General features: G+C 46.5%; 1 protein-coding gene across 3 annotated transcripts in view; it reads left to right on the top strand.

Annotated features, from left to right (window-relative positions):
• NBEAL2 (neurobeachin like 2) overlaps positions 1-15,394 on the top strand; it is a 408,006-nt gene that overhangs the window by 172,907 nt on the left and 219,705 nt on the right. For all 3 annotated transcript variants that reach the window (XM_033931896.1, XM_033931894.1, XM_033931895.1), the window contains exons 7-8: positions 10,149-10,234; positions 13,569-13,875. In XM_033931896.1, the coding sequence (XP_033787787.1) occupies positions 10,149-10,234; positions 13,569-13,875 (393 nt within the window). The remainder of the gene's footprint in view (positions 1-10,148; positions 10,235-13,568; positions 13,876-15,394) is intronic.

Here is a 15,394-nt window from a genome sequence, read left to right as displayed (position 1 = left end):
CACACCTGCCGGAAACAGCTCCCTTCTTCCCATAGAGTACAGACTGGTATCGGCCAGCAAGAGCGTGCTTTCAGTGTTCCTGCCTGGGCCCGCGACACTTTCTGAATGGCTGCCTCAGTTCTCGCGGGATTTGCGAGAACTGAGGCAGCCATTCAGAAAGCGGCACGGGCCCAGGCAGGAGCGCAGAAAGCACGCTCTTCGCCGGCCAATACACCGCTGGACCACCAGGCTTTAGGGGCATTTAAAAAGGTACTACAGGGGATTTAAAGAGGGCAGAAGGGGGGTCGTCTTCGCTGCATAAGGTGCACCAACATTTCCACCCAGTTTTGGGTGGAAAAAAAAGTGCCTCTTATGGAGCAAAAAATACAGTAAGTAGGATTTCGTATGAACATAGTACACGAAACTAATAATATACGTGGGATGATTGATTAAGGTATAAATGTGTCTATATTGAAAACCATCTCAGAAAACGCTAACTCTCTATTGTAACACCATGACAGAAGTTCATGTAAACGGCTCTCAATTGACTCCCCAGTCGTTAGTAGCGGTACAGAAGCTTTCACTAATAAACAAACACAAACCTGTCTAAAATATGTAAATTGCTTTGATTGTAACCACACAGAACAAGCAGTACATTAGGTCCCATCCCCTTTACCCTGTAACAAAATTCTAGGCTTTATGTTGAACTTTACACCACCTTGGGTGAATCTCTTTTTCAGAGTATGTAGTTAATAAATCCCAAGAAATAAATCACCCTGCAGCGCTACTGCCTCCGTGACACTTCTCTTCAAATTACCCTGCAACCCAGCGCCTGTATAAGCTCTCTTCCTGTCACACTCTTCCATTCTCTGTATTCTTAAGACTGTCAGTTGCAGGTCTGGGAATAAATGACTTTCCCTTGTCTCTGTATCTCTTAAACAGGAAACTTGGTTAGCAGTGAGTTTCAGTGTATATATAAATTCTGCAGCTCTGCTCACTTACTGGTTCTCATTTCCTGAGTAGACTGAAGTGAAATACTGAATGCATGTGTTTTAAGAGACTGGTGTTTCTCTTAAGACATCCAGTTGTATACTCTCTTCCCCCCCCTCCCCCTGTTTTTCCCTCCCTGTTGCGGAAAGTTGCTGTAAACATACAGGCAGCATAAGTTTCAACTCTCCACTCCTTGAAGGAAATGTTGGTCTTGGACCCCGTTTCCTGTAATGTAAACGGTCTCTCTCCCTGCAACTCAGATAACTTTATTGGCATGACGAGTATACCTGTTTTGCACAATACATCATGTGATTAAGTCCATCAAAACAAACAGAAAGAAAGAAATAATATACAAAATAGAAATAGTGAAATATAATAAAGGGTACAGCGAGAATGATAGATAAATCTCAGGTTTTGGTGCAGGTCAATATTGGCCTTGTAGTTAGGCTGCGTTTCTGGCTTAGTGACAAGGTATCATATTATCCCAGGACAAGCAGGCAGCATATTCTTAACGCATGGGTGACGTCACCGACGGAGCCCCGGTTCGGACCTTTTTAACTAGAAAGTTCTAGTTGGCCGCACCGCGCTTGCACGAGTGCCTTCCCGCCCGACGGAGGAGAGCGTGGTCCCCAGTTTCTTCGTTTCCGCGGAGCGAAGAAGACGTATGTGTTTTCAACGGCCGTTGAAAAACTAATTTTTGCCTTCCCGCTCGCGTATTTTCTAAATTTTTTCCTTTTTTATTATCGGATTCCCTTTACTTTTGTTTTCAAAAAAAAAAAAAAACTCGTCGAGTTTTCTTTATTTTTTCAGACCGGCCCCAGCGGGGCCTGTTGCCATCATACAGGCCTCCGGATTCGATTTTGCAGAGGCCGTGTTTCCCTTCATGCCCCCTCAACCGGGTTTTAAGAAGTGCCAGCGGTGTGCACTCCCGATCTCCCTCACCGACCCACACAATTGGTGCCTCCAGTGCTTGGGTCCAGAGCATCGGGCTGACACCTGCACCCGCTGTGCTACGCTTAAAAAGCGTACTTAAAAAAATCGGCAGATCCAGCAAAATATTTTGTTTGGTACCGGATCTGCCATGGAACCGGCTGCGACGTCGACGGCACCACAAAAGTCGGCACCGACGACATCGACACCACCGGATCCTTCCTCGGGATCGTTGGGCCCAGGTAAGCCGGCTAAGAAGCCTCCCTCTTCCCTTGAGCGCCCTCCTACCACGGTTGCGACACCGGCCCTCCCGGCACCGCACCGGCCCCGCAAACGCTCTGCTCCGATCTCGGTGAGTGCCTCATCATCGGCCTCCTCATCGCCGGAGCGTAGAGCGGCACCTATGGTACCGAAGAAGAAAAGAGCGGTACCGGTGCCTCCCCTGGATGACCGCATCGCGGCCATACTCCAAACACAGTTACAGGAGCAGCTGCAACAACAGCTCCAACAACTGTTGCCGGCGTTGCTGGCACCGCACCTTCCGGTACGGGACCGGTCCGAGCCCCACACCGTTCCATCGGTATCGACCCCCTTGGTACCGCTTAATACTTCCATGCCGGTGCTCTTGGCAGAAACACCTACAGTACATACCCGTGATGCTGCCGCCCCTGTCTGGTCCCAGGAACGATATCAGTCTTCCTCACCCGGTACCGCCTCGGTGCGCTCGGACAAATCTCTCTCAAAGACCCGCCATGCCGAGCCCTCCACACCGATGTCCAAACGTACACACCCAGACGTTAGGGACCCAGACTTGTGGGAACACTCCCCTCACGGTACCGAGGAGGACGCTTCATCAACCGATGAAGAACCCTCCATGACCAACACTGTCTCAAAACCAGAGCAATCCTCTTTCTCCAAATTTCTTAGGGAGATGTCAGCAGCTCTTTCCATTCCCTTGGAGTCTGACTCTAAAAAGTCTCAAGCTTTTCTCGATGCCCTAGACTTTGAACAACCTCCCAAAGAGTTCCTGAAGTTGCCCGTCCACGACATCTTACGGGAAACTTTCTATAAAAACTGGGAAGCTCCCCTCACGGTTCCTGGAGCCCCTCGTAAGTTAGACAGCTTGTACCGGGTTATTCCAATCCCAAGTTTTGACAAGTCTCAATTGCCCCACGAGTCTCTCCTGGTGGAATCCACCTTGAAAAAATCTCAGGGTTCCAGTCTATATGCCTCCACCCCTCCTGGCAGAGAGGGTAAAACCATGGATAAATTTGGTAAGCGCCTTTTCCAAAATGCCATGTTAGCCAATAGAGCCAACAACTACACCTTCCACTTCTCCTTCTACATGAAGCATCTGGTGCAACAGCTCTCCTCCTTACAGAAATATCTTCCTGAACGTAAGGTCCCTCTTTTCCAACAGCATATTTCCAGCCTCCTCCAACTTAGGAAATTCATGGTTCGTTCCATCTACGACTCATTTGAGCTGACCTCTCGCGCTTCTGCCATGGCGGTGGCTATGCGTCGTTTGGCATGGCTGAAAGTCTCTGACCTAGACATTAACCACCAGGACCGCCTGGCAAACGCACCTTGTCTGGGTGATGAACTCTTCGGAGAGTCCCTGGACTCCACAACCCAGAAACTCTCCGCACATGAGACCAGGTGGGACACTCTGATCAAACCTAAAAAGAAGACTCCACCTGCTCGCACCTACAGACAGCAGTCTTCCTACCAGCGCAGGTTCTCGGCCAGACCTCTCAACCCGCCTCATCAGCAGCCGCGCCGATCTCGGCAACAACATCAAACTCAGGCTCGCCCTCAGTCTCACCAACCTGCCAAGCCTCTACCTCCATCAAAACCATCTCAGTCCTTTTGACTCTTTTCTCCAGGGCATAGCCAGTCTCCCAACATCATTGCCTCTTCCTCAGCCGATCGGAGGTCGCCTCCAACTCTTCCTCAGCCGTTGGGAGGTCATCACATCAGACCCTGAGGGAGGTCCAATCCCTCCTTCTTCTCAATGCCATCGAAGAGGTGCCTCCGGACCAAAGGGGTCAGGGATTCTACTCCCGCTACTTCCTGGTACCCAAGAAGACAGGAGACCTCCGTCCCATCCTCGATCTCAGGGACCTCAACAAGTGTCTGGTCAAGGAGAAGTTCAGAATGCTCTCCCTTGCCACGCTTTACCCTCTTCTCTCTCAACACGACTGGCTATGTTTCCTGGGACCTCAAAGAGGCCTACACTCACATTCCAATCCATCTGCATTCACGTCGCTACCTCCGATTTCAGATACAGCAATGCCACTATCAGTACAAGGTGCTACCCTTTGGCCTCGCATCATCGCCCAGGGTGTTCACCAAGTGCCTTATTGTGGTGGTGGCCTTTCTCAGGTCTCACAACCTCCAGGTGTTCCCCTACTTGGACAATTGGTTGGTGAAAGCACCTACGTCTCTGCTTGTGCTACAAGCCACTCAACACACCATCTCGTTCCTCCATCTCCTGGGGTTCGAGATCAACTACCCCAAGTCGCATCTGCTTCCCACACAGCGACTTCAGTTCATCGGAGCAGTTCTCGACACCACTCTGATGAGGGCGTTTCTCCCCCCCGACCGACACCGGACCCTGCTCCACCTCTGTCGTCAGGTGCTCCTTCATCAAACCATCCCAGCTCGACAGATGATGGTCCTCTTGAGCCACATGGCCTCGACGGTCCATGTACTTCCTCTCGCTCGACTCCACCTCAGGACACCTCAGTGGACTCTAGCCAACCAATGATCGCAGACCACGGATCCTCTTTCTCATCCCATCTCTGTGACATCGTCTCTTCAGCAATCTCTTCAATGGTGGTTGAACTACTCCAATCTTTCCAGGGGTCTACTCTTCCATCTACCCCCTCACTCCATGATCATAACCACGGATGCCTCCCCCTATGCGTGGGGAGCTCACCTGGGAGATCTACGCACCCAGGGACTCTGGACCCCTCAGGAGCGTCAACATCACATCAATTTCCTGGAACTCAGAGCCATGTTCTATGCTCTCAAGGCCTTCCAGCACCTTCTCTGCCCTCAGGTTCTTCTCCTGTGCAAAGACAATCAAGTCGCCATGTACTACATAAACAAGCAAGGCGGCACCGGATCTCCCCTCCTCTGTCAGGAGGCCATCCGAATATGGACCTGGGCCATGGCCCACAGTCTCTTCCTCAAGGCTGTATACATCCAGGGCGAACAGAACTCCCTGGCCGACAATCTCAGCCACATCCTTCAACCTCACGAGTGGACTCTGGACCCTCCAACACTCCACTCCATCTTTGCTCGCTGGGGCACTCCGCAGGTGGACCTCTTTGCAGCTCCTCACAACCATCAGCTGCCCCAGTTCTGTTCCAGACTCTTCTCTCCTCATCGTCTGACCCCAGACGCATTCCTGCTCGACTGGACGGATCGGTTCCTCTATGCCTTTCCTCCTCTACCTCTGATGTTGCGGACATTATCCAAACTCCGCAGGGACAGGGCCACCGTGATTCTCATCGCTCCTCGGTGGCCTCGCCAACACTGGTTCTCCCTCCTGCTTCAGCTCAGCTCCAGGGAGCCCATTCCTCTTCCTGTGTTTCCTACTCTACTTATGCAGCAGCATCAGTCTCTACTACATCCCAATCTGTCTTCGCTCCACCTGACAGCTTGGTTTCTCTCGGGCTAACCTCTCCAGAGAATCTGTCTCAGCCCGTCCGTCGCATTTTGGATGCCTCTAGGAAACCGGCCACCCTTCAATGTTACCATCAGAAGTGGACCAGGTTCTCCTTTTGGTGTCTACTGCATCGTCACGATCCCACCTCTTTGGCGGTGGAAACTGTACTGGACTATTTGCTTTCCCTGTCCGACGCTGGCCTCAAGTCTACCTCAATCAGAGTCCACCTTAGTGCCATCACTACGTTTCATGAGCCTATCCTCGGAAAACCTCTCACGGCTCATCCACTGGTTTCCCGGTTCATGAGAGGCTTCTTCAATGTCAAACCACCTCTGAAGCCTCCTCCTGTTGTCTGGGACCTGAATGTGGTTTTATCAGCCCTCATGAAACCTCCTTTTGAGCCTCTTGCCACAACTTCACTCAAACTTCTAACATGGAAGGTGCTTTTCCTCATTGCCGTCACCTCCGCCAGGAGGGTTAGTGAGATTCATGCACTGGTCGCCGATCCACCGTTCACTATTTTTCACCATGACAAGGTGGTTCTGCGTACCCATCCTAAATTCCTTCCCAAGGTGGTCTCGGCTTTTCACCTCAACCAGTCCATTGTGTTGCCTGTCTTTTTCCCTAAACCCCATTCTCATCCTGGGGAACAGGCGTTGCACACGCTGGATTGTAAGCGTGCCCTTGCATACTACCTTGACCGCACCAGGGCTCACCGCTCGTCCCCTCAGCTCTTTCTTACCTTCGATCCTAACCGTCTAGGTCGTCCTGTCTCTAAACGGACGCTTTCCAACTGGCTTGCCGCCTGTATTGCGTTCTGTTATGCTTGGGCCGGTCTATCACTGGAAGGTGCTGTCACGGCCCACAGAGTCAGAGCTATGGCTGCTTCTGTGGCTTTCCTCCGTTCCACGCCCATCGAGGAAATCTGCAAGGCTGCCACTTGATCCTCAGTTCACACGTTCACTACTCTCTACTGTCTGGATGCCTTCTCCAGACGGGATGGACACTTCGGCCAATCTGTGTTGCACAATTTATTTTCCTAATGGCCAATCATCCCTCCTCCCTCTCTGTTAGCTTGGAGGTCACCCATGCGTTAAGAATATGCTGCCTGCTTGTCCTGGGATAAAGCACAGTTACTTACCGTAACAGGTGTTATCCAGGGACAGCAGGCAGATATTCTTACGTCCCACCCTCCTCCCCGGGTTGGCTTCTTAGCTGGCTTATCCTAACTGGGGACCACGCTGTCCTCCGTCGGGCGGGAAGGCACTCGCGCATGCGCGGTGCGGCCAACTATAACTTTCTAGTTAAAAAGGTCCGTACCGGGGCTCCATCAGTGACGTCACCCATGCGTTAAGAATATCTGCCTGCTTTCCCTGGATAACACCTGTTACGGTAAGTAACTGTGCTTTTTGGTAAAGCTGCCATTTCTCCTGCTTTCCCTGGGATTATATTGAGATTTCCTTGCTCTTTTTTATGAGAAATCCTTAATTTTTTTTTCTGTCCTGTTTAAATCGTGCCGACTAAAGAAAGCTGACCCTGAATGACAGAGCTGGACATTATTCAGATAAGCATTTTTTTTCATACTTTTTGCTTGGTTTACTAATCTGAGCACATTATATATAATCACAATTTATTGAATGACATCATTGGAGGTTTTTCAAAGCATATGATAGAAGCTAGTAGAGGAGCTCTCTCTCCTATAGCCAAGGGACAGCGTTTGCTTCCTACGGCTTCTGAGGCCTTTTCCTCCATTACTGAATGTGATTGTGTTTGGAAAACAAAATAGGATTATTTTTACTGGAGTTTGGATTCACAAACAAATACATTCACTTGGTAGCTCCTCATTACCTCTTCTCTCCTATCTCTCCCTTCTCTCCTTTGAACAACCTTCTTCGGCAGGTCATTCTCTTTGTGCCCTTCCTCTCTCCACCTCCGACTCCTGATTCTGCCCTTCCTACCTTGCGGCATCATATACCTGGAGCGCCCCTCACTCACCCCTTTTGAAACTACTTATCAGTTTTAGACCAGGCTTTCTCTGCCTTGTTGAATTAAATCATTTTGTCTGTACCAAAACTTTTCAGGTACAAATTTATATTGTGAGCCCTCCAGGGACAGAAAAATACAACAGATATATAAGAAATTAAATAAAGTGGGTCCAATATTCAGAAAAGTTGAGCTCCTAAATGTGATCCCTATTTACAACTGAAAATCCATCTTAATTTAGGAGCTTAAAAGTTATGCTCATAAATTTAGGCCTGCCATTTGTTTGCCTAGCTATACGGGCCTAATTTATGAGCCCTAGTGCTGAAGATCATTGCTAAGCCCAAAACTTCTTCCTAAATCTGCTCATATTACCTGTTAAATTTAAGAAATTAAATTTAAAAAGTGACATTTTCAGTAAAAAATTTATGCACTCGGGCCTAGTAAATTTTCAGAGAGGCCAATTTAAGGGCATAACTCTCAAAGTTAGAATCATAACTCCTTTGAACATTAGGACTGGATCCATGAGGGCTACACTGGGTGCTATCGTTATTCCCCCCGGGGCTGGCTAGTCGGCTGGAGCTCCCCTTTTCACTTTCTGAATACATTACATCGTCAGGAGGCGATACCTTATATGCTTTTGTTTTTTACGACCTTTCCGAATGGCATGGCGATGGTGGCGGTGCAGACAACAGTTGTCGACAGAGGTGTCACCTTTTCTACGTCTGGTAGGGAACTCCAGGTTTCAGCCGGGCTGGGGTAAATCAATATTTCAGCAATGGGCGGCTCGAGGCTGCCAAGCGATGGAACACCTCCTTGATTTATCTCCCGATGGATTCCCATCCTTCCAACAAACGCGGGAGGCGTGGGGCCTTCCTTCTTGTTACTTATTTTCTTACTTTCAAGTGCGTCACTACTGGGATGTTGAGCGTAGAGGAGGTGATGAAATTTGGGTCAAGGGTCCTCTGGATACCCTTTTTTCGGCTACCCCACCCATAGCTAACTCCCTTGCTCACTGGTACAGAGTCCTCAAAACGTCTCTTCCCTTGTCGGTGCTTACTCCTGTGCGCTCCGCCTGGGAACGGGACATAGGACAGGAAATATCTGAACCACATTTTTTAGTTGTTTCAGCACTCTATATTCTTACACTAAATCCGCTGACTTCCAGGAACTCCAGTATAAGATTATCCACCGGGCCTACTTCACTGCTCAGCGAGGGGCGCGCCTAGGGTTCTGGGACAGTGATTTCTGTATTAAATGCAAGATCAGCGTAGGCACGTACCTTCACTCTTTTCTGGAATGCCCCAAATTGGGTATATGGCGGGAGGCCCTCACCCTGCTGGAGCGTGCTGTGCAACGCACTGTTGAATGGGACTATGGGTTTCTTCTCCTGGGTCTGCAGACATCACTTCAGGATCAGGGTTTCACTATCCCCCAATGTAGATTCTTTTATAATGTAATACTTGTAGTGAAAAAATTGATTTTGACTTATTGGATGTCGGTGGAGCCACCTCCGATACCGCACTGGAGGAGTAGACTTCGGGAAGTAATTCAGTTCGAAATTTGATTGTATGCTCGGTCTCCGAGTGTGCTTAAACAGCATTATGTAAGCCTGTGGGAGAGACTGAGGGACTTGGTGCCATCACCTGAACAGGACGGGGGACTGGTGCCTATCGAGTTTTTTTTTTTTTTCATTCTATGTTCTCCTTGTAACGCCCATGATATGCCCCAATGATTCTTCTCGCTTTTATGCTTTGATGTCCCCGGGAGGGGTGGGAGGGCGGGGGGGGAGGGAGGGAGGGGAGCGAGGGATTGTGTGCTTTGCTTGAGAGGTGTGGATGGTGCAGTGTGTGATTGGTGAAAAAAGACAAATGGGTGTGAGATCGCCGTCCCCACTGGGCGACTTTATTTATTTCTGCTGTCCTCTACCGCTTATGCTTCAGATGCCCTAGGTGCCTCTTATATTTGCTGCACACTGTCTTTGTGCGGGGGGATCTGTTTGGGAGGCTTTGCCTCTGTCTTGTTCTTTTGCTTGTTCTGGACACTTATTGCCTTGATGTAGTTTGATGTTGCGCCCTGTTGGGTGGTGTATCTTTCACTGCTAATAAACATACGTTTAAAAAAAAAAAGAATTACAATAATCAATTTTGGCTATGAGCAGAGAATGAATTAATATATTCATGGATTTTGGCTCGAGAAATTTAGAGATCGAGCGAATCATCCTTAATTTGAAAAAGGAGGTTTTGACTATATTACTAACATGGTCGTGAAACAATAGTTTGTCATCGATGATAACACCAAGGACTTTTAAGGAACACATTGACTTTAAGGGAATAGCGTTAAGGACGAAAGGAGAACTCAAAATTATGTCCTTTTTCCAAGTAAAGAGGATCGATTTAGTTTTGTGAATGTTTAGTGCTAATTTATTGGAGTTGAGTTGTTTGGGGGGATTTTTTTTTATTTGTCTCTCCTAATATTATGTGTGTTCTTTTATGTTCACCACTTAGATTTTAAGCGGTTTATACGTTGGTAAAATAAATTATAAATAAATAAATAATGTCTTTTCTTTTTCTCTCCCCTCTTTCTTGTACAGAGAGCTTTCAAGATGGGGAACTCCTACCAGAGTCTTTCAAGCTGCGATTTATCCATCTCATTGGAGCCATTATCACCGGCAGCCAGGTAACCTTTTATTGATTATCTTTGTCTGGCGGTCTTTTTTCTTATCTCATCAGTTTAGCGCCAGTGGTTCCCAACCCTGTCCTGGAGGACCCCCAGGCCAGTTGGGTTTTCATGATAGCCCTAATAAATATGCATGGAGCAGGTTTGCATGCCTGGCACCGTCATTATGTGCAGATCTTTCTCATGCATATTCATTAGGGCTATCCTGAAAACCCAACTGGCCTGGGGGGGTCCTCCAGGACAGGGTTGGGAACCACTCAGGACCTGCACCCAAACATGCTTATGGGAGGAGCCCAGAGCTGAGGCTTCATAGTCCTCCTCAAGGGCCACTATCCAGTTGGGTTTTCAGGATTTCCCCAATGAATATGCATGAGATCTATAAGCATATATTGAAAGCAGCGCATGCAAATAGATCTCATGCATATTCATTGGGGAAATCCTGAAAACCTGACTGGATTGCGGCCCTTGAGGAGGGAATTTGACGCCCCTGATCTAGACTGTATCTGTGGGTTCTTTTGTATTTTCAGATGACAAAATGTGCATAGACTACAAACTCACACTTTCACACAGGAAATAGGATACGATTGGTACCTTTAATATGATGCCAGCAGCAGAATAATCAGTTCACACAGCTTCTGGTTTCAGACGGACAGTTTCTAACCTCCTGTGCTTGGGGAGGGGACAAATGGAGGATCTTGCTTGCAGAGATGGCAACTATATTTCCATAGTGCACAGAAATGTAATACCAGGAAATAAGCTCCAAAGTCCTAAAATACTAGGGCATAATGCAGTTATATTCCTGCTCTACCCAGTCCAGGTAGGGCAGACCTGTCTAGGATAGCCAAGCAAATATGCACACGAGCAGAGCCTGGCCAGGGTAAAATGCACATCTACAGAAAAAGTAATGTTTCACTCCTTCAGTTACTAATACTAACTGAAAAGAGAGAGCTAAGGTTTCTGGCTGTGTGGCAGGGGGGATTCAGAAACAATGCAATGTAAACTTGGGCATGTCAGGTAAGAAATACAGATATAAGACCAAAATGATAAGCCCTTGGATACCTAGTGAGGCCTCTGAAAAGCCCAATCTAAAAACTGGTAACACACACACTACCAAAAACTCACACACCATACACCCAGGGTCATTGTGCGCCCCTTCAAGGAACCTACCCAACACAAAAACTTCCACTCAACATAACTAGCACATTAATCCTAAAGAAACCCTTTTGCAAATGAACCCCCCCCCTTAAAAGTGAAGACGGCCAAGTAACAAAAGACCAAAGACACTAAATCTCAGCAATAACTTCACTATACTCCTTGGTCCCGTCAGCTCCATAAGTAATCAATTCCAGACCTGAAGCTTCATAGCCATCTTATCAACCGCCTCATGTTTATTACACCCCTCAGTCCCATCTTCTCTATAGGTATTCAATTCCAGAGCTGAGGGGCTATAAGTGAGAAAGACCTAGACCTCCCAATACCCCTTTCACATTTGGTATGGAGGGGACTACTAAGTGATTGCCCCTCCCCTGAAGAATGGCCTGGTATCCGAGCACTGGCATCTGTTTTGCTAGAAAAAAAAAATGCACCGGCTATCACCACCCCTACAATGAGGCATGCTGGTGGCAATATTGTGTTGTAGGGATGTCTTGCAAAGTCAGTATTCAGCAGATGGCAGTTGGTTATTTTTTTTTTTTTTATGATTTATTCAAATGAACAAGTCAAGTACACAGACACTGATACAAAGGTTTACAATAGCAGTGACCCAAATCCCAAAAGATACAAACAGGCAAAACAACTTTGAGTCCAAGTGTTGGTTCTTACAACCCAGACTCGGCTTACAAAATTACCCTATAGCTTGCCCACCCCTTCCTCTCTTTCCCTCCCTCCTCCCACACCTCCAACCCACCCACTTAATGAGTGACAGAAGGTAACAAAGGAACCACTGGTTTTTGTAGCCTGTTTAAAATTTGACTCTTTACCTTAAGGGATAGAGTGTCCAGATAAGAGGACCAAACAGATTTAAAGACTTTACTCCGGCGTCTAGAAAAATGAGCCGACATAGATTCCCAAACCATTAAGAGGTGAAATTTATTTCTCCAGTACCAGATGGTGGGTGAGGAGACCTGTAAAGTGTAGTTACTTACCTGTAACGTAGGTTCTCCGTGGACAGCAGGATAGTCAGCCACACAAATGGTTGAGAATACATTGTAACCAATGGTTGAGAATACATTGTAGTTGGTGATTTTTTTTAAAGGCTGACAACTGCGGGGGTGAATTAGGACCTGATATGCAGTGCCAGCAACTATGCAGGTACAGGGGCTCTCTGGGCATGTGTTGCCCCTGGCTCTTATGTAGGCCTTGGCTGAATATTGGATGTCAGACCAATAACCTAAAAACGACCCCTACCACCACCATCGCTTCCAAGTAGGCCCCCTGAGCATCCCTGGTGGTCCAGTGAGTCATCGGGGCAGGAGCGAAGGCCACTTGCTTCTGCTTCCCGTTGTTCTAGCTGCAAAATGACACTTATCTTAGCAAAACAAAGAGGAACAATAGTCTCTGGATGTCAAGAAGAACCGTTGGTCCCCCCTCAAATTTTTTTTTTATTGAGATCAAATGTCCAAATATAAAAACATCAACATTGAATATATTTGAAGTTCTTACCAATTGCTCATAAAAATGGCAACAAATAATGTCAGAATGGAAATATTATAGTTGTCTTTTCCTTTATTTCTGTTGGTATAATGCACACACACACAGGGAGAGGGAGGGAGGGGGGATTTCTTTTGTATGGTTCTATTCCCTTATGAAAATGTTGGTAGGGTAGGGGGGGTTAATGTTGTATGTATTTTGATTGATATTGATATGTGATTAATTGATATGTGATATTGATATGTGATATTGATATGTGATATTGATATGTGATTAATATTATTTGTATAGATACTGTATTGCATTTTTGTTAGCTTTATAAACTCAATAAAGATAAAAAAAAGAATGGAAACATGTCTCGGACCCAACAAGGTCTATGTTTTGGCGTTTTTAGCCTTCTTCAGGGGTCCTTAAATGAAAGTGAAACAAATGATGAATGAATGGTTTGCTTGGAAGAACTGCATAAGTGCACAACACCTAGTAATATAATTGCTCTTTTAGATTGTAATTCCTCTGGGGGACAGAAAAACACCAGCTGTACCTGAGTATAATTCGCTGAGAGCTATTATTGAAAAAGGTCTGGGCTAAATTCAGAATCCCTTCCCAACCCTTGTGTATCATAGACATCAGACCTGTGCTTGAATACGTTACATAGCAAATAAGTTTCTTTCTCTCTTTCTTTCAGCACAATGCCCTTCTCCTCATCACACCAGGTTTGGTGGAGGTGTTCATGCTGGTCCTCCAGAGCTGGTGTTGTCCAGAGGCCCATGGCACCAGGGATCCCAGGTTACTCCAGCTGACCCTCATGAGTCTGATTGGAATGGTTCATATCCTGCACTCCAGCAGCCCAGCCCAGCGCCGGGTGGAAATCGGCGTCATCCTGGACAGCTACTTCAGGGTCCTTAACGCAGATCGGCCTGTAGCATCCCTGGAGGGAGAGTCATTGAGTCACTGGGAAGAAGGGCTCCTCACACTCCGGATCAGCATGCTCCGTGCGTACCTGCACTCCAAAGGGTTAATCTCTCTCAGTGGCATGGGAGGGAGGTAGACTGTCTGGACACCGTCTTAGTGGAGGCACTGGATGCTCTTGAAATCTTTGCTGACAGCGAGCAACATCTCCTTTCTGCTGCTTGTGCCACCTTCAACTCTCCTTCTGATATCACTTCCTGGTCGAAGGGGGAGCTTGAGACCAACATGAGTAGCAAGTAGGGAGATGCTCGCTGCTGGTGAAGATTTGAAGAGGTACTTGGGGTGGGGGGAGCATACAATACTCCGGGCACCTCTTTCCCCCACTATGCTGCTGATCACTCTCACTCGTTGTCCTAATCTCGGGAAGGAATTCATGATCTAGTTTATATCAACAAATTAGAGGCTTGCTCCAGGTTCTATAGATGGCAGCTCCTAATCTAACTTAATTGTCAATTTCTAGACTGTGTAACCAAGAATTTCAATGTGGTTTACAAAATTTAAGAACAATACAAAGAATCAGAATTAATTAAGTACCAAACAGATAGGTCTTCAGTTGCTTTCTAAAATGATAAGATTCAGAACTTAATAATAGGGGTTTCAATTCCCCATCCCAAGAGCCGCCTGGTCAGATAACAATCGGTGATTGTATTTCTTGTAACGACATCCTTTTATTGATGGAAAATTGGAAGAAAAAAAAACCCATGAGTATTTCGCAAATGTTTAAATTGAACAATGGAAAATGATTCAAATAGATAAGTGGGTGTCATGCCAAAGAGAACTTTGTCAGAACTACACAGGAGGAAAATAACTTAAAAAAATCAAACAGCGTGAAAAAATTCAAGAAAATAAACAAAAAACACGCTAGTGTAATTGCTGTAACTTCTTAAGTCTTTTTGAAACTCCATATTCCTTATACTTTAATCAGTGGATAGATTGTGCTCAGAGACATGGAGGAAAAAGGGGACAGAAAGTCCCCCAAAAAACCTTACCACCCAATCATTTGCAAAACTTCCACCTTAACACACTTTTATATGTGCATGACTTGAAAGATTGTATTATTGAAAAAGCACTTATCTTTTATATATAGCTCTATGGCCTCGACGTGCCACGTTTCAAAATTTCACTGAAAGCTGAATTGCAAGCTAGACCAGAGACTGACACCCATTCTGGAAGACTTAAGAGTCTTTCGCTGTTACCATTTGGCTTCCTGAAGAAATTTTGAAACGTGGCACGTCGAGGCCAAAGAGCTATATATAAAAGATAAGTGCTTTTTCAATAATACAATCTTTCAAGTCATGCACATATAAAAAAAGTGTGTTAAGGTGGAAGTTTTGCAGTGATTGGGTGGTGAGGTTTTTTGGGGACTTTCTGTCCCCTTTTTCCTCCATGTCTCTGAGCACAATCTATCCACTGATTAAAGTATAAGGAATATGGAGTTTCAAAAAGACTTTTAAGAAGTTACAGTAATTACACTAGCGTGTTTTTTGTTTATTTTCTTGAAAGAGAACTTTGTAGCAAAAACACCCAAACTTATTGGAGGGC

The sequence above is a fragment of the Geotrypetes seraphini genome, chromosome 2, assembly GCF_902459505.1.
Source record: "Geotrypetes seraphini chromosome 2, aGeoSer1.1, whole genome shotgun sequence".
NCBI lineage: Eukaryota > Metazoa > Chordata > Amphibia > Gymnophiona > Dermophiidae > Geotrypetes > Geotrypetes seraphini.
This window is presented reverse-complemented; position numbering and strand designations above follow the sequence as displayed.